A 19,927-nucleotide genomic window follows, 5' to 3' on the forward strand; every position below is an offset into this window, starting at 1 on the left:
GGAAAGGTTAGCATGTGAAACATGTGCTCTGTGAGGAAGTGGAATTGTAATCTAGTAAGGGTAGACGTGTTTGGAAGAAATGTGCTGAAATCACTAATGCCATAACGTTTCCATATGTAGTCAGTGCACGTATGCGGTATATAGCAGTGCTGTAAAATCAGAACCAAATGTTTTCAAAGGGTAGAAAAGCAATTATTGAACGAAGTTTTTAAGGTTGCTGTGCATGTGTGTGCAGATTTTTCAAGAACACAAAACAAAAAGTCATTATATGGGTAAATTAAACCACAGCTTGAAAACGAAGCAATTGGGGCCCACTGCCCTCTATTGATAATATGTTTGTAGGTAAAAATACATAATTTCTGGTTCATTTAAAAGAAAATTGATCCATTTAAAGTAAAGCATAATGAGTAATTTTGTAAGCCTGAGGCCATTTTCATTTCACAGGGCTGATATTTTAAAGGTCTAAAATGTAAAGGACTCTTTTTAAGTCTGAAGCAATGAAGAGAAAGTCTCAATGTGCTATTGACAGAGGACTTTATTGCTTCAAAACCAGTTACTTTCATGTTAGTTTGCATTTGGTGGAGGAGGAAATAAAGTATAGAGAATATAAGCATTGGGTGTGTTCTTGAAATGCAAAAGCTTCTGACCACTTGGTGTTTGCATTTGAACAACCACAATCAGCATATTGTGATTTATATGTTTTCGTTACATTCAGAATTATTCTTAAAAGGTTATCTCATCTTATCTAGCATGATGTTTTTAATGAGTTTTTAAATCCAGAATTTGCTGTCAAGTGAAGTCCTATGGATCTAGGTGATTTTGCATAGAGAAATTAGCTGTTTGTGTGGCTTAGGAATTTAGTTTTTAAATGTGCATTTGGGGAAGCATACATTTGTGGCAAATTGCCTTATTCTTGATGTCTTTTGTTTCTCTGGTATTTGAAGCAAAAGATGATATCATAGTGTTTAAGAAGCCAGACAATAGAAGCAGACTACCTGGGTTCCTAGCTTTGTGACTTTGAACTGGTTATTTAACCTGTCTCTGCCTCAGTTTCATGTCATAAAGTTGTGAGAATTAAATAAGATGATCTATGTAAAGCATAAGAGCACCTGGTACTCCTCATAAGTGCAAGCTATTGTGCTTTATTTTCCTAAAATTACTTTTAAAAGAACAATGAAAAATGCCTGTGCAAGCGCTCCCTTAAAGCGTAATTATGTTATATTTTAATTTCCTTATTAAAATTTAATTTTAAATATCTCCACAAAGCCAGGTCTATGAAGTTGAGAGATCAGAATTTATTTTTTCTCAGAATGACATTTTGAGCCACCAGCTTTATTTAAACTGCCAGTATGATTTTGAAGAAATAACTCACAAATATATGAGTAAGAAGCTTATTTCAAATGAGCCAGAAATAGCCATCACAGCAGCCAAATGAGCAAACGTAGTTGAGAATCCCAGAGTAACTGTCCACAAGTTAAATATTTCTTTTTTCTTCTCATAAAAATTCAAGAAACCTGAAGTTGGCAGACTATATTTCAAATTTTGGAAAAGTTCAGTTTAGTCAACTTCTGTTGGGCACCCCATTCATATCAAGATCTGCAAGGGTCAAGATAATAAGTCATGGTCCAAGACCTTATGGTAGGGACACAGACACAGGTCTTTCAGTCAAAGGTGGGGAATGAGGGGATGGGAAGGGCATCTGGAAGAAGGGCCTTGATGGTGTGGTTTGGTAAGAGAGAGGAGTTTTCAAGATGTAAGAGCCTACAGCCAGACTGTAGTGGTTGGAGAGTGAATGTGTGGTAGGTACTTGTGTGTATGTTCATTTAGTCAATAGATAGTTACTGAGCACCTTTAAAAGGTACTGTTCTAGGTGCTGATACTGCAGTAAATAAATAAGATGAAAATCTCTGCCCTCATGGAACTCCCAGTCTATTGGATATGTTCATTATAGTTTTAGCTACAAGGAAAGCTACAGGCTTATGGGAAGTGTTTGGCTTGGTTTGGTTATTCTTAAGATTTACACTACATGAACCTGTTTATAAGCTGAGTTCTTCTAGAATTGATTGAGTAAATCTGGAGAAAGGGAATAACTGGAGAAACCAAAGTTCTGGAAGAGACTGCCAGGAGGATGGATCTTCTGTTAAATTTGTTTTCTTTCCACTTAGGAAGTGTGAATTTTAGATTTTCTCTTTCCCAGGCACACATGGACCTATAAATTGTTGTTTGTCAGAAACAGACATTATTCTGACTCTCAATAGCCTGTGGCATATGACCACTGCTAGTTTATTACAAAAATGAGAGGGCAATGGTCTTGTAATTTTCTACTATAATTCCATGTAAGTACTTAGTCTCATTAGATCTTTTATTGATAAATACCTGCACTTGGTCTGAAACATGAGGATTTAACAAATTGCTCTCTTAGGTAGCAAAAAACACTCTGTTGCTTCTAAGAGGCCTTCTTTGTGATTTCTCCCTGCTTCTCCAGTTATGCAGCCCTGATAGCCGACTGGCCCGTGGTGGTCCTGGGCATGTGCACCGTGTTCATCGGGGTCTGTGCCTTGGTTGGAGTCATAGTCCCAGAGCTGCCCGACTTCTCTGATCCATTGTTGGTAAGGAGAATTGAGCCAGTAGAATTTATCTATTCTCTTTAGCCCAATATCGTCTCAAAAAATTAAGTATTTTAATACATGTTGCATTGTTATTTAGTATCCCATTTCTTTTAAAACCTTCCCAAGCCAGTAAGTATACAACTCTCCTTGTGAAAAGTGAAGACATGTTTTATCTGTATTCTCAGGTTCTTAAAAGGTCAAGGAACTTGCTCACCATCAAAACTCTGGAAAGTTTGCTTCTTGGTCCTCATATTTAAGTTAAAAAGCAATAAATTGGAAAATCTGCATCCTATAAAAAGGTTTTCATAAAGTCTTTAAGACTGAATGTCTCTTTTTTCTCCAAAGCAGTTGAAGGAATTTCATTGTTACTGTGAGATAATAGGGTCTGTTTTTAAATAAATGTTCCCCTGGAGTGGAATATTGAGGAAAATATGAGCAAGGATAATGATATACTCTTTGTAGAGCACTGTAACATGCATAATGTAATTTAATTTGACCATAACATTTTATAACATAAAAAAATGAGGATTTACTAAATGCTTAGGTGTGAATTTGAAAGAGAAGCTTCAGATAAGTTTTTTTCGCTCTTTCCTGAGACGTGTAACATACCAAAGAATCATACTGTTGTGTCACAGTCAATAGGTGATCATTATTGTGTCAGATCATCTTGTTTTAATGCAGTTCACCTCTGGAGTAGCTGTGAAGGATGTCTATATTCTCTATTGAAAGCTATGCATCACCTTGACATTGCTCTCCCCAGCTGTTATAACTGTCCTTAGCCTGAAGTGAAGCACTCTAATAGGAAATTGTAATGTTTTCCCTTAGGGTTTTGAGCCAAGAGGGACTGCAATAGGCCAGAGGCTGGTCACATGGAATAACATGGTGAAAAATACAGGATACAAAGCAACATTAGCAAACTATCCCTTTAAATATGCAGATGAACAAGCCAAAAGGTAATCGTTTATTAACTTTTAGACAAAACATTGTTTGGTGAATTCCCCTTTTAATCATTGCCTGAGCAAAAAGATTCACTGTAAAATGTGTGGCTCAAAATCTTTACCACTGAATTTGTTTAAATTGTCATTGTCTTTTAAGATTTTGTATTAGGATGAAAAAGTGAGAGTTTGGGGTTTTTTTATTTTTCAAAAGTGAAAAAATTAATGTTGATTGCTTATATTAATCCTTCCAACTTAACATCAAGTGCTAAATAGGTCATGACTGACGATGTACTGTTACCGGTATGCTTCTTGGCCTTGAAATAGCTAGTACTTTACTGAAGACCAAATTGTTGTTCCCTTTCAGCCATCGGGATGATAGATGGTCAGATGATCATTATGAAAGAGAGAAAAGAGAAGTTGACTGGAACTTCCACAAAGATAGCTTTTTCTGCGACGTTCCAAGTGAGTGGCATCGAAAATGAACAAACCCCTCAGTGGTTCGTTAGCACTTGCGTTTGAGTGGGATTATGACGTAGATTGACAGGAGTATGTGGCGAGTCACACAGCTTCACCCTTTCTATCACACTTAAGAGATTTCAGCTTAATTAACTTGTAATTTCACTTCTCTGGGTCAGTCAACCACTAATCTGAATTTATTTGCCTACAATAAAAATTAATAAGAAAGAGATGATTGAGTTATATTCAGTTTTAAGGATCATATAAATCTAATAAAATTCTTGACCTTGCCCTAAATTTTATGTCATTTTTAAAATTCCTTTTACTGTTTTTTAAATATTCTAGATCAGATAACAAGTACATATTTTTAGGTTGAACCCTGAAATAACCTACTGTATTATCAAAAATAATTTTTAGACTTTGATTCATTCAAACAGCATATATTAATTCATCAAAAAGCTTCTATGTGCCTGCTTGTCATTAGACATTAGAGATAGAGAGATAAACAAAATAAAGTCCAGTGGTCCAAAGCGTGAATCCTCAGGGACCTAGCTCACTATGTGTGTGAGTGAAGTTTTCTGGGTGTAAGGCAGTAGGAAGCGGTGGTGGTCATGCAGAACTAAAGAGCGCCTGCAACAGAACGTGCAGAACGAAAGAGCTACTTAGCTGCAACAGAATGTGCCCTGAAACAACGAGGGAGGACCCAGATATTGTAGGAACTTCTCAGAGGTCAGGAATCCAGATTTTAATACGGAATCACCACATCTCTAAATGTTGGCAGCAAATTCACTAGACAAAATCTGCGGTAGCCTAGAGTCAGCCTAATCACTCTGCAGTTGCCCGGGAGGAAGGAGTGCATGGCCTGGAGTAAGTATGCGTACATGTGTGCGTCCTTGATTAGCCCTCGTGATTAGGGGCGAGGAGCTGCGGATAACTACAATTTCTGATTGAGTGAATATTAACCTTAAAGCTCTTTCGGTTTCAGCTTTTTTTGTTGTTGAAAATCCTTCTAAAATCTATATTTTCCTATCTTATCAGATCACTAGAGGACCTGATTAGATCTTTGATGTTTCTAGATCTTCCCAAGCCGCAGGGTCTTGATTTTGAACACTGTTTCACTGTAGAGTAATAGAGAGAAAGTAGGAGATCTGGGAGGAGCTTTGACTGATCCCAGGAAGCAGTGCAAGTTTCTTTGTCTGTCTCTTCTCTTAGAAAACATTCTAGAAAAGTTGAACTCTAGTTAGTTGCGTGTTCTGGCTAGTTGATTTCTCTCAAAGTGTTACTATATGTTGCTTAACCAACATCTGTTAGTTAATATCTGAATCAGGAAGAACGTTAACAAATTCATGAAATATAGTCTTGTTTATATTTTGGTAGTCAACACCAAGTATTTGTCTCATAATTAATAGGTTCTGCCTGACTAAAGCTGTTACCAGCTCTGTGAGAATGAGATGTTTCATTTTCCACAAGGCTTATTTTGGTCTTCAAAAGCAGCCAACATAAGATGATAGCCATATGGTGAAGACAAAAGTTTATTGAAGAAAACTTCACAATCGTGAATAAAAGCTCAGCTCACGTAGTAAAGTTTTATTCATAAATTTGCAAATTGATTTTCTTTCTTAGCACAATGAGGCATTTTAGATAATGTACAACTCATCTGCTTTGTTTTAGTTGGTTCCTAATAAGTTTTTTTAATGCCTGAGGAAGCAGCTTCTTACTGGGCACCTATTTTTCATTGTCTCATTTAATTCTCGAATCTATTTGAGTTAGGTGTCGCTGTTTCCATTTTACGGATGAGGAACCAAGGCTCAGAGCTGTTAGTTGCCTAAGATCACCCAGCTTAGTAAATGACAGAACCTGGTTACACCCAGTTCTAACTCCAACGACCATGCTCTTTCCAGTATATCACACAACCTCCCTTATTCAGAAACGTATTTTATATTAATGTGATTTTCAAAGTATTTTTTCCAGACTCTGGTGTACCAGAGAGACCATGTACTCAACCAAGATATGGAATATGTCTGTGATCCTGGCCAGCGCTTTGTATAAGTTGACTCTTTAGTGCTTTTAAATTGATCGCCTGCCATCTTTCCTCTCTAGTTAGCTGCCAGAGTACATCCTTATAATCCATTCTTGATAATCCCTAGTGCATCGTTCTTTGATTTTATATACCATTATGGTGGTGTGTTGTGTAAATTCAATTCATTTCCTGCTGAAAGTTCTTGTGTATTCTTCTTCCTAATTATAGTCTGATCAGAAATAGATTTGTTATATAACTCCTGTGATTTTTAAGATATAACGAATAGACCAAGGCTTTGAGCTAGGGCAATATTATAGCATTGCTTTTTTTTTTCACATTTTTTTCCTGGAATTTCTCAAAAGAAAGGATTCCCTGCTGCTAATGAATTGTCCCTGTGGCTTCCCAGTTTGATTTGTTTCTGAATGCTGAGTCTCATGAAATAAATGAATAATTTATAAACCTTTCTCTTTTCTTTTTTCATACCTCCAGGTGACCGATATTCCAGAGTAGTGTTTACTTCAGCTGGAGGGGAGACGTTATGGAATTTACCTGCAATTAAATCAATGTGCAATGTAGATAATTCAAGGGTATGTAAGTAAGACTGAAATATGTTTAACACAAATAAGGTTATATTTTTGAAACTCTGTTTACTGCTGACCCTGGTGTCTGATCGATGAAAGTACTTAAGTGGCTCACCTACTGAGGAGTAAACACCAGCAGGCCAGCTTTGCGTTCTTTCAGATCCCAGGATCAAAGTGTCTCTGTGTTTCTCCACCTTTAAAGCATAGCATCTTCCTTAATAAAGAACTCTTTTTCTTTCCACTCATGTTCTCTGTCCATGATAGTCTTTTGTATTATTTCACTACATATTTCCTTTCAGGATAATAGTTACGACTTTTTCCCTCTTTCATTGTATTTTCTCTTTCCTAATCTAGTTTCATTGTTCACTGCATTTCCCCCCGAGACAATGGTCAGCATCTTAATTATGGAATGAAATGACTGCCTCTCTGGTAGTCAGTGGGTCATTTGGGTCAGTCACCTCGAAGGAAAATTTAGGTCACAGCCTGGAAAAGGGGACATCAAAGGGCATAAATACAGTATCTATGTAAATGGCCAGAGTAATCCAATCCAGGTTGCCCTGAGCTCTAAACACCTTGCTGCTTTAGAAGACAGAAGAATGCAAGAAGACAAGCATTTCCTCTTTCAGGCTTCTCTAGAACCAAAAAGATATCAGCACCAGAAAATGTAAAGTCAGCCTCTGGGCTTAGAAGAGCTGTCAATTTCATGTGTTCAGAAGCAGTTTCTCCAACTGGGTGCTGCTGATGTCACTCATGGACCTGTCCAAGCACAGTAACCAGGCGGAAAAGGAACTCAGTGTATTCTTAGCATAACTCTAAAATGTGAAGTAATTCGTTACTTGAAAATCTAATCACGTGCCCCACTAAGAGCTAGCCTGACAATCCAGTACAATCACCTATTCCATCAACAGGGTTTCCTAATGGAATAGGAGGTAGCAAAGACTCCTTGCGGTCACCCAGGCTGACAGTCTCATTGTGCTGATTAAGCACCTTCCAAGAGCTAAGTGGCTTATCCAGGTCACCTGGTTTGTTGTTCCCAGGTCTCCTGACTTTATTCTTCATTCTGGAAGCTGTTTACATGTTTTTAAAATAACTCTCCCATTGTTTGGGTCATCAGGATTTTCTATGGGTGCCATCTTTTCTCTGTCCAACTCCAAATCGACCAAAGTCACAAGCCATCTCTAAATAGACCAGAGTTTCTTAATCAGTGGTCAATTTTTATTTGCCATATTTTCTTCTCTTTCGCAGCTGTCAGTTCATTATTCGGAAGCTATGAATGTGTTTCTCTCTGTCATGGGTTACAACCCTTCTTATGTAGAAAGTTAACTCTAAAGTGGTAAGTAGGTAGAGTTCTTGCTATGTGCAAGACTTTATGCAAGGTGCTTATATCTCTCACAGTGGGCCCGTGACCTTGGAATAACACCTTTTAACAGACGAGGAGCTGAGCTCAGAGAAGTTAGGCCAGGCTGCTTACTTTATAATCACGCCTTGGAAGAGAACAGCACTCTATTCCTCTCAGTCCTCATCGTTCTGCCTTTGCACTGGGTCTCTAGACCTTCCCTCCCATGAAGACTCTCAGCTGACTGAACTCACACAGTTGATTAATAGCTGATGTTTACTGAGCATGTCCGGCCATGTTCTAAACACTTTAATGAATTATTTCATTTAATCCTCATGACAGTGCTATAAATTAAGTACTATTATTTTTCCCATTTTGTAGATGAGGAAGGTTCACACAGGTGGCAGGTGGCAGATGCAGGATTTGAATGCAGCCAAGTCTAGTTCCAGAGTGCCTTTATCCACTATGCTTTATGCTTCCATAATGCAGAAGGTTCCCCCTGCCATTTTTGTTTTGTCTTGTTTGACTATATATGCCGTTTCCCACTCAAATGAACTTCAGAGTCATCATGGCATAGAATAAGTACCCTTTTTTTAAATCAAGGGACCGGCCTGGTGGTGTAGTGGTTAAGTTCGTGTGCTCCACTTTGGTTGCCCAGGTTTCCTGGGTTTGGATCCTGGGCAGGAACCTACACTCTGCTGATCCAGCCATGCTGTGGTGGTATCCCACATACAAAGTAGAGGAAGATTGGAACAGATGTTAGCTCAGGGCCAATCTTCCTCACCAAAAAATCCCAAAAAACCAAAAAGAACAAGCAATTTGTTCTATGAGTACATGTTAGACTCTTTTTTTTTTTTTTTTTTTGAGGAAGGTTAGCCCTGAGCCAACATCCACCCCCAATCCTCCTCTTTTTGCAGAGGAAGACTGGCCCTGAGCTAACATCCATGCCCATCTTCCTCTACTTTATGTGGGATGCCTGCCACAGCATGGCTTGATAAGCAGTGTATAGGTCTGCACCCAGGATCCGAACTGTCAAAACCCTGGGCCACTGAAGCGGAATGCGTGAACTTAAACACTATACCACCCAGCTGGCCCCCATGTTAGACTCTTAATGGACTCGGAGACTCAAAACCCAATAAGCAGTACTATGCCATTATAGCTGTCAAAGTGAAAGCACTATATTATTTTATACATATATATCAGATGATAAAAATTAGCATCAATAGGTAGCTCACAAAAAAGCATATAGAAAAGATAAGTTGAATGAATTACATGAACGGAAAATAATAAAGCTAAGCATGAGATTTAACATACAATAATGCATATTTCACAATCCTGTACATTTGCTAGCGGTGAGCTACAAACTTGTCCCTAACTCCCCTGGCAACCGGAGCAAACAAGAATTCACAGTCAGTGACAAAAGTCACATAAATAGGGTAACACTTTTTTTTTCCGAATCCCAGCTTTCCTTCCTACTAGGGAGAGCGCTGTTCCCCGTAGCCTTCATAAAAGAAGTGTGATGTTGCGTGCAAAGTTCTTAATAGCATGTTTACAAGAGATACAGTATTGAATCTTAGCTGCTTTGTAAACCCTATCTCAGGTAGACTGGTAGCAGGAAAATGTTATAGCAAAAGCATTGCTACAAGGGATTAAAGCAATGAAATCTAAATATGTAGCTTTCTAATCGTTCGACTTGATGCATTTGCAGAATTTAGACTATCTAAAGGAATACATATGCTCTGCTTGTCTGGAGTATTTTTCTCTACTGGGCTCGTAATAAGGATTGGATAGCTGTGAATTCAAGTTTGTAATCCCTGCAAGAACACGACAAGCATTGTGGTCCTCTTGTGAAAATCTGAGGAACAGACCCAAGACACGTGTCTGAATGAATGGTCAAGCCAGGTGCAGACCCACACCAACAAATGAACAAACAGATAATCAAGGCCCCAAAATTCTACCTCAAAGAGCATGGTTATAATTTTAACCTGTTAAATTAAATACTGTTTTTACCAATGGCAAATGCCTTTATATTCTAGTCTCAAACTCTGCTATGAACCCAGAATAATAAACCTTTCTCTTAGAGATAATATGTTCAATGATACCTTAAATAATAACTCTTGGTTAACAGTTCAGATTTCAGATTATTACTGTACCTTTTTCAGGTCCCCCAGCTCAAGACCCTTTTAGGATTTTTATCTGTTAGATAGTTTAAGTGAACTGTGTCCCAAGGTGACTTGGCAGTCTTTCCCTTTTCTCCCCACTCAAATCCTAGCTATTGTACTTTAGCACTTGATTCTTAACAGCACTCAAGTTGAATGGGACACACCCCAAATGATACAGAGCAGAAGAGCTTAATTCTTGGTGGGTTGACTCCAGAAAATGTCTGGTAATCAGTGTAATATCTCAACGAGACCAGTTGTTTCCATTGTCGCCTGCCTTTGTTTACAGCACACTGAGTTCCAACTCCAGTTCCATTTAAATCCTATGCCACTTATACTTGTAATTCAGACTGGCCTTGCTTTCCAAAGTAAATACCTTCTGTTTGTGGTGCTGTTGTCCACCTCCTAACAGAAATGCTTGTTTTCTTAGACTCTTTTTTAAAGTCCTTTAGGAGCCTCAGTTGACTCCCCTGATCTTCTTCATCACTTTTTTCTGCCCTTTGGCTTCTACAGAACACACTGGCAGATAGTCATTAGTAACCAGAAGTGTGTTTCTCTAATCTTGACTGCTGAAAACCCTGTAGTCTGTTTCTCAGTCATTGTAGAACTTGGAGCTCAGAGGAATCAGCTTGTGAAAGGGATTTGAAATTCGGTGCCCAAGACCCTGTTTACTTGGGTAACTTTTGTGGACAGCTGGAACCCTCCTGAAACTTAAAGGACCCCAGAAATGTGTTTCCTGATGCGTTGTTTTAAAGAGGACTGTGGAGGTCTTGCTTTTTCTTTCCTCTCGAACTGCCTTAAACGTTTTTTTTGAGGTAGATTAGCCCTGAGCAAACATCTGCCGCCACTCCTCTTTTTGCCGAGGAAGATTGGCCCTGAGCTAACATCTGTGCCCATCTTCCTCTATTTTATACGTGGGACACCTGCCACAGCGTGGCTTGATAAGCGGTGCGTAGGTCTGTGCCCAGGATCTGAACCAGCACACCCGGGCCACTGAAGCAGAGTGTGCAAACTTAACCACTGCACCACCAGGCCTGCCCCCCTTAAACTTTTAATACGTGAGGAACTTGGACACGTGGGGAAGGAGAGTCCAGCAGTTGATTGCACCTGGCATTAAGGGCTTAATTTTCTTCCTTTTACTCCTTTCTCAGCCTCTCAACATATCTCCAACTCGGCCAATAGTTTTAAAAGTTAAGGTATCATTTAAAACTCTGCTGGTTTCTTCTTTTTCTCTCCTCTCCCTTTACCTCCTATTTTAAGCCAGCTCCACCCCTGGTACTATCTAACTAGGGAATGGTGCAAAGACATGTATAACCACATAAGCAGAATGACTCCCTAAAACAGCCAATTTGGGAATACCTAGAATTAAAGGGCTATGTTCTTCATGAGAGTTACAAGAAGTTGTTCTCACTAACTCTGTTCTTATTTTTATAAACTTCAAAGATTTTGAAAGCATTCCTGTGAATCCCTCACCCAAAAATATGGCAAAAATATAGTTGCCTTCTGCATGAAGACGTACCTGCTTGCCAGTCTCTTTAAGCGCACAGTCTCATGTATGCCTCTGTATTTAGCTATCTCAGTTGCAAACGACTAAGTCAGAGCTGCCATCCCACCACACTTACAGGCTTGGGCACTCCCTCTGCAGGTTCATGTGGACCCTGACATGTAATATGCTCCTTCTCATGTTGAATTATAATTATTGTTTTTTTTGTCTGATTTCCCTGCCTCCCCCTCAGCAGCTTGAGGGCAAGGACTGCCGCGCCTTACACATGTCGTGTAGGTGTCCAATAAATACTTTCTTCTTTAGAATAGTCGGATGGATGGGAACATATGGCCTTACTCTCTGAAAGCCTAGACAGTTCCTTGTGCTTCATTCCTTTAGAGTCAAGGCACTGGCATCCAATTCAAGGTAAAGAGTGCCAGTCTCAGTGTCTTTTCTTTGTCCCTGTTTCTTACCCTGCAAAAGATCCTTGCAAAACTGTTTTCCAAAGGCTGTCCATCAGCCAGCACCACCCTTGAATCTGAGGATCAGCTCTCCAGAGACTCACCAGCATTTATTTTTGATAGCAGCCATCAAAGTAGTCTTTGCTCTGTGTTTATCATGTCCGACTTTTTAATCTTTGGTCAAATATACACATAAAAAACCCGCTATTACGTGAAAAGGTTATTCAAGGACGGAATTCTGTGCTTTCTTTCCCCGTTTGAGCTGGCACCCCTACTTCCTTTATCTTTGACATTTGGTTATTTCAGCAAATACAAATGTGTTCCAGCTGATAGTGGGTTTCATAATGGATACAATTTATTTTCTTCCATCTGAAAACTGTCAGGCATTGGGCTTGCATTGGCTTTCTTTCAGTTTACCAGGCTGACCCCAGGGAGTTGCATGTTCTTTCTTTTTGGGGTAAAAGTGGTTATCTGCCATGAAAACCAAGGAGATGCTATTCCAGGGTTTCCTGTTATTTATTAGGTGGTTCGCTTTCCCCTCAGGTAGCCTATGTGAATGTTTTTACCTAGAAACAATTAAATATTAATTATATTATTTTATGAAATATCGAGTAATTATTGATCTTTAAAAATGAGCTTAAAAATTAAGCCTTTGTTAAAATCAATGTTGCTTTAGTACGCTCGAATAATAACCCTTTTGACTCATTTTTCTTTACCCCCAATAGAGTATCTTGAAAAAAGAACCACAGATTTTTATTATGGAAATTTTCAAACATGTGCAAAAATAGACTAGTAGAATAATGCCCATGTGCAAGGCCACCCAACTTCAACAATTCCCGATACATGGCCAGTCTTGGTTCATCTACGCCTCGCCCCCACAGGGTTAGGCCCAGGAAAGTCTATCGATGGCCAGGGCTTAGTTAGTTATGAGTAACTTGGTTCTTGGATAAGTCTGTTTCAAAAAGATGATTTGTGCCAACTTCTCCTCTACTTTGAGAAGATATTTCAATGCATGATTGATAAAACCTACTTTAATAAAGGTAGAGGGTGGTTTTAATCCTATTAGAAAAAAAAATATTCACACCCTTCTTGACTTTGGATTTTCTTCTCTGGAACAGCCTTTGGTAAATAGAGATGAGGGAAGGTGATAGGAGTGGATTGTCCTTAGCTCTAGTCCTTCTGAAGAGAAGTCTCCGGACTGGCTCGAGAGAGGGATATTTCTTATTCTCACCCTCAGGGAAGAGGGCCATTCACGTAATTTACACGTTTTTAAGGCAATGGAACTATGCAGGCTTCAGTATAATCTTATCAATGCGAGATTTGGCATTGGCACAATTTTTCAGTTTTCTGTGACCAGAACAGCCATAAGAAGAAAAGCCTTATTAGAAATAGTGTTCTGAGTGAAATACGGTCCACATTACATCCAGAATTGTCAGACTTGCTGATATGCAGCAGAACCCTGTTCACCAAAACAGAAAAGAAAGTTCCCCCAAAAGTCCTTTAGCCAACTTGGATAAACTTCTAACGATGTGGAAGAAATAATTAAATTCCTGCTTATGTATTTATTTTATTAATTATACATATTTATTTAAAATCAGATTATATAATATTTTAATTTAGAGGCACTGCCCTTTTCGACTCATATTTCAAGGAACAATTTTATGCCATGTCTTTCGTACATCTTTGACATCAGCGCTTCTGGTGTCACCAGAGTCACATTTTGATTCACTGACAGTTTTCTAGAGACTATCATCTTTGCCTCCAACTAAATTAATTGAAACACAGTACCTTTGTCACCAAAAATTTCATGCTGATTACCGGAAATTTCAGGCAAAGCCACAATCGTGTTTCATAAATCAATTGGGCAATTGTTCTCTTAATTAATCCTGTAGGTGAACATACATAAACCTCACAGCCTATCCATTTTATTCCCTTTTAAAGTGGCTTGGAAAAGGCTTGTTTACCAAAGAGGTGTTAATTTTGTGTCCTTTTTGAAACCAAACTAGCGTTGATTGAAGTTCTTTCACACTCATGTGCTATCCGCTGACAGTAGTTTATTGTTGGAAAAGTAACCTACTGAGGACTCCGCCATGTAAGACAGCTTTGAGGGGGAACCTCGCTTTGTATTCAAACTGATACCTAACTTCAGAGGATGATGATTTAACTTCTGTAACTTTCCCTGTCCCTCAAGGCCACTTAATTCAGACCCTTTGCTGACCGATTTTAAACGGCAGGCCTTCCACGTGTCTGTGTCTCCGCAGATCAGGTCTCACCCCCAGTTTGGCGATCTCTGCCAGAGGACCACGGCCGCTTCCTGCTGCCCCAGCTGGACCCTGGGGAACTACATCGCTATTCTGAACAACAGGTCATCCTGCCAGAAGATCGTCGAGCGAGATGTTTCTCACACCTTGAAGCTGCTTCGGACCTGCGCCAAACACTACCAAAATGGCACTCTGGAGCCAGACTGCTGGGACATGGCGGCCAGAAGAAAGGACCAGCTCAAGTGCACCAACGTGCCGCGCAAGTGTACCAAGTACAACGCCGTGTACCAGATCCTCCATTACCTGGTGGACAAAGACTTTATGACCCCAAAGGCAGCCGGCTACGCCATGCCGGCGCTCAAGTACAGCATGCTCTTCTCTCCCACTGAGAAAGGGGAGAGCATGATGAACATTTACCTGGACAACTTTGAAAACTGGAACTCTTCTGACGGTGTCACCACCGTCACCGGGATTGAGTTTGGGATCAAACACAGTTTGTTTCAGGATTACCTTCTCATGGATACTGTGTATCCTGCCATAGCCATTGCCATCGTCCTTTTAGTCATGTGCGTCTACACCAAGTCCATGTTCATCACTCTTATGACAATGTTTGCAATCATCAGTTCCTTGATTGTTTCCTATTTTCTCTATCGCATAGTATTTAACTTTGAATTCTTTCCATTTATGAACCTCACTGCACTCATTATTTTGGTTGGAATTGGAGCGGATGATGCTTTTGTCCTGTGTGACGTTTGGAACTACACCAAATTTGACAAGCCTCATGCAGGAACTTCGGAAACCGTGAGCATCACCTTGCAGCACGCCGCCCTCTCCATGTTCGTCACCAGTTTCACGACAGCCGCTGCCTTTTATGCTAACTACGTTAGCAACATTACAGCCATCAGATGCTTTGGGGTTTATGCGGGCACAGCTATTTTGGTGAATTATGTTTTAATGGTCACATGGCTTCCAGCAGTAGTTGTGCTGCATGAGCGATATCTTCTCAATATATTCAGTTGCTTCAAAAAGCCGCAGCAGCAAATATACGACAACAAAAGCTGCTGGACAGTGGCTTGCCAGAAGTGCCACAAAGTACTTTTTGCCATTTCAGAAGCGTCTCGAATTTTTTTTGAAAAAGTGTTGCCATGCATCGTCATTAAGTTTCGCTACCTTTGGCTGTTCTGGTTCCTTGCCTTAACTGTAGGGGGGGCCTACATCGTGTGCATAAATCCAAAGATGAAACTGCCCTCATTGGAGTTATCCGAGTTCCAGGTGTTCAGGTCGTCTCACCCTTTTGAACGTTACGATGCTGAGTACAAAAAGCTTTTCATGTTTGAGCGTGTCCACCATGGAGAGGAGCTCCACATGCCCATCACAGTGATCTGGGGTGTGTCCCCCGAAGACAATGGCAATCCACTCAACCCCAAGAGTAAAGGGAAGTTGACCTTAGACAGCAGTTTCAACATTGCTAGCCCAGCTTCCCAGGTCTGGATTTTGCACTTCTGTCAAAAACTGAGAAACCAAACCTTTTTTTACCAGACCGATGAACAGGACTTCACCAGCTGCTTCATTGAGACGTTCAAGCAGTGGATGGAAAACCAGGACTGTGATGAGCCTGCCCTGTACCCGTGCTGCAGCCACTGGAGCTTCCCCTATAAGCAAGAGATTTTTGAACTGTGCATCAAGAGAGCCATCATGGAGCTGGAAAGGAGTACGGGGTACCATTTGGATAGCAAAACCCCAGGGCCCAGGTTTGATATCAATGATACTATCAGGGCAGTGGTGCTGGAGTTCCAGAGTACCTACCTCTTCACACTGGCTTATGAAAAGATGCATCAGTTTTATAAAGAGGTGGACTCATGGATTTCCAGTGAGCTCAGTTCTGCGCCTGAGGGCCTCAGCAACGGCTGGTTTGTCAGCAATCTCGAGTTCTATGACCTGCAGGATAGCCTCTCCGATGGCACCCTCATTGCCATGGGGCTCTCGGTTGCTGTTGCGTTTAGTGTCATGCTGCTCACCACTTGGAACATCATCATAAGCCTTTACGCCATCATTTCAATAGCCGGAACAATATTTGTCACTGTTGGTTCTCTCGTCCTGCTGGGCTGGGAGCTCAACGTTTTGGAGTCTGTCACCATTTCGGTTGCGGTTGGCTTGTCTGTAGACTTCGCCGTCCATTATGGGGTCGCTTACCGCTTGGCCCCAGATGCTGACCGGGAAGGAAAGGTGATCTTCTCTTTGAGTCGCATGGGCTCTGCCATTGCCATGGCCGCACTGACCACCTTCGTGGCCGGGGCCATGATGATGCCCTCCACGGTTCTGGCTTACACCCAGCTGGGCACCTTCATGATGCTCATCATGTGTGTCAGCTGGGCTTTTGCCACCTTCTTCTTCCAGTGCATGTGCCGGTGCCTTGGGCCACAGGGTACCTGTGGTCAGATTCCTTTACCTAAAAAACTCCAGTGCAGTGCCTTCTCTCATGCCTTGTCTACAAGTCCTGGTGACAAGGGACAAAACAAAACACATACCATGAATGCTTATCATTTAGATCCCAGGGGCCAAAAATCTGAAATGGAGCATGAGTTTTATGAATTAGAACCTCTGGCATCCCACAGCTGTACCACCTCTGAGAAGCCCTCTTATGAAGAGACCCACATCTGCTCTGAATTCTTCAATAGCCAGGCAAAGAACGTAGGGATGCCCGTGCGTGCAGCGTACAACAGTGAACTCAGCAAAAGCACCAAAAACGAAGCTAGCGCTGCCTTGTTCCAGCCCTCTCTCGAACAGCACACCATGTGTCACCTCTTCTCTCTGAATCAGAGATGTAGCTGCCCAAATGCCTACAAACATTTGAAATATGGCGCCCACGCCTGCCAGCAGATGGGTGACTGCTTGTGCCACCAATGTGCTCCTACTGCCAGCAGCTTTGTGCACCTCCAAAATGGCCTGACGCCTCTGAAGGCTGCGCACCAAGCCCCCGAGGGCTTCGCGCATCCCATCCCACACATCCACCACTGTCCCTGCCTACAGGGCAGAGGGAAACCACCCGGAATGCAGAATTCTCTGCCTAGGAGTCTTTTCCTCCACCCGGTGCAGCACATCCAGGCCCAAGAAAAAATTGGTAAGACCAGCGTACACAGTCTTCAGAGCATAGAAGAGCATCTTCCAAAGGTGGCAGAGCCATCACCATTTGTCTGCAGAAGTGCCGGATGTTTACAAACAGCGTGTTGTGATCCTGAAAATAACCAAAGGGGACTCTGTAAAAGTAGAGACATCGGAAATATGGAGGGCAGTGGAGCGGCCGCAAACCAGGACTCCAGTGTGGAGAATCAGAGCGACCAGACAGAAAGGGAAGGAGAGCCGAGCCCGGCTCAGACTGATGTCACTGTGAACTCAGAACATTGCAATCAGAACGAACCAAAATTTTTATTTAACCATTTAATGGGGAAGGCTGGTTACAGGTCCTGCCCGAACAATCCACAAAGTTGTGGCAGAATTGTGAGAGTCAAGTGCAATTCTGTGGACTGCCAAATGCCAAACCTTGAAGCCAATGTGCCTGCTGTATTGACACACTCGGAACTTTCTGGTGAAAGTTTGTTAATAAAAACACTTTAATAAATATAGTCTTAAATTCAGAACCAGTGCCTCGATCATTCCTTTGAAATGGAAGTAAAATCAAAAAGTTTAGAACAGGAGCCCAAAAATACAGGAGGAAGGATGTTTCACTTTGTTAAAAATCATGGAATATTTATATTTTCCATATGAACACTCAGAAAACTCACTTATCTAATGGGTATTGGCTGGTATTTGGATTTTATATTTTCAAAAAGTACAGTTGTATTTTATATTTATACCCAGCTTGGAAAATAATCATCTCTCTCTCTACCTTCCCATAGCAATGAGTCAGAGAATCAGAGTTTGAATTACCTAGAAGTTTCCATTCTCCCAGGCAATCATATTTTCCTGATATCCCTATTCTGGTGCATTTGGTCATCAGTAATCAAGACTTGATTGCTTAATGTAAATGTTGATTTTAATAGAGCCATTTCAGTTGGGATCCAGGAATGAAACATTAACATTTACATTTTTGGTGAGGCCTCATTTAAAAATTAATTGCCGTGAATTTTAACAGTGCATTCCACCTGTCTGCATGAGTAGATGTCACATGAAGCCAATGACATTTATATCCACATTGGTATCTTTTTCCACATTAGCCAAAGTGACAGTTGTTCAGTTATTACATCTATTAACCCAGGAGTCATGGGCATCACCTCGTGTCAGGCGACAATTATGTTAGTGCCGCAGAAGGAGGAGCACAAACGAAGAGATGTGATCCTCCGGAATAGCACTACACTTCTTAGGATAAGCTGCTTGTAGACAAAGATAGATCTAGGTCAGATGAGTCCTAACCCCCTGAAGCCTGCAGGGTAGGGGAACTTGTTCTATGAAGTTTCACTTTCATCTCTGCCCTAAGGGACATGTTCAGACAGCTGCTTTCTCCTGTGTTAGACAGGGTCTCAAGATGTGCAAGGATGATTTTATTGTGCAACTAACACCTGGAAACGCTGAGCCTTCAGGCAGCATCTTAAATGACACGTGGGTCTTGTGTTAGATCAGTCTACAGTGATTGAGCTGTTGGAGCACGTTTTCTGGGTAATGCTTCAGATGACACAGCCCTCCTCATGGGGTGTCATCTGATACTGTGTGCATTCCGGCCCCGTACGGGGAGAATTCCACTGCATTCTCCTTCCTTCTGGGATTCGGCCTCTAGTTTGGTCGTCTGAAGAAAACTGGTGGAAATATTTCTAAATACATTGTTCTTTCCAAAAGTTATATTAGCTATTTTCTAAGAATAGTTTTCCAAATTAGATCTGCATATTATTCTCGGGCCTGAAAAAGCTGTCAAGAGTTGGAAGGGACCTTACGGTTCACTGACTCCAACCCACCTGCAGGAAACCAAGGTTCTGTTAAGCGGCTTTCCAGCTTTGGCTTAATTACTTCAGTGACAAGGAACTCACTACGTGACTACCTCGGTTGAACCCAAATCTGGTGTCCTGTAGTTTTTCTCCCGATTGGCCCTCATTCTGTTCTCGGAAGTGAAAACAAACATCTCTGATCTTTCCGCCACATGGCATCCCTAAAGATATTTGAAACGGCAGTCATGTCCTCCCACTCACATGCCTAGTTCACTCAATTGTTCTTCCCTTCACCGGGTTCTAAGCCATTAAAACACTGATTGAGCAATTATGGTCTCTTCTGGATAAGTCAGGTTGTCCAACTCCCAGCCCAAGTGTAGTATCCCCAAACAGACTCGGATGCAGCACCGGAAGGAGGACCAGCCCAGGGAGACTGGGTGGTTCTCCTGTTAGTTCACTTAGAGGTAGAAGTAACTTCTGACTCAAACTTTCCAGCCAACTCTCGTGCAGCTTAGAGGGAACTAAACCCACTGGTCCCTCACATGTGTTGCTGCTAAGCTGCCTCTTCAAGCCAGTGAGGTTTTTTACACTGAAATTCAAAACTCTGTGTCCGTTCCCACTGCACTTGATTCTGTTAGGTAAATCCGACGAAGTGGGGAGGAGAAGAGAACGCTTGAAAACAGGACTCACGCAAGGACCAGCGCTAG

The 19,927-nt window shown here is 41.2% G+C and overlaps 1 protein-coding gene across 11 annotated transcripts in view; it reads left to right on the plus strand.

The window, feature by feature from the left end:
• Window positions 1-17,942, plus strand: part of DISP1 (dispatched RND transporter family member 1) — a 204,150-nt gene extending 186,208 nt beyond the window's left edge. For all 11 annotated transcript variants that reach the window (XM_014838729.3, XM_044762988.2, XM_014838721.3 and 8 more), the window contains 5 exons: window positions 2,486-2,609; window positions 3,435-3,562; window positions 3,912-4,009; window positions 6,513-6,610; window positions 14,305-17,942. In XM_014838729.3, coding sequence (XP_014694215.1) covers window positions 2,486-2,609; window positions 3,435-3,562; window positions 3,912-4,009; window positions 6,513-6,610; window positions 14,305-17,919 — 4,063 coding nt within the window. In that variant the 3' untranslated portion in view covers window positions 17,920-17,942. The remainder of the gene's footprint in view (window positions 1-2,485; window positions 2,610-3,434; window positions 3,563-3,911; window positions 4,010-6,512; window positions 6,611-14,304) is intronic.
• The last annotated feature ends 1,985 nt before the right edge of the window (window positions 17,943-19,927 follow it).

The sequence above is a fragment of the Equus asinus genome, chromosome 30 (genome assembly GCF_041296235.1).
Source record: "Equus asinus isolate D_3611 breed Donkey chromosome 30, EquAss-T2T_v2, whole genome shotgun sequence".
NCBI lineage: Eukaryota > Metazoa > Chordata > Mammalia > Perissodactyla > Equidae > Equus > Equus asinus.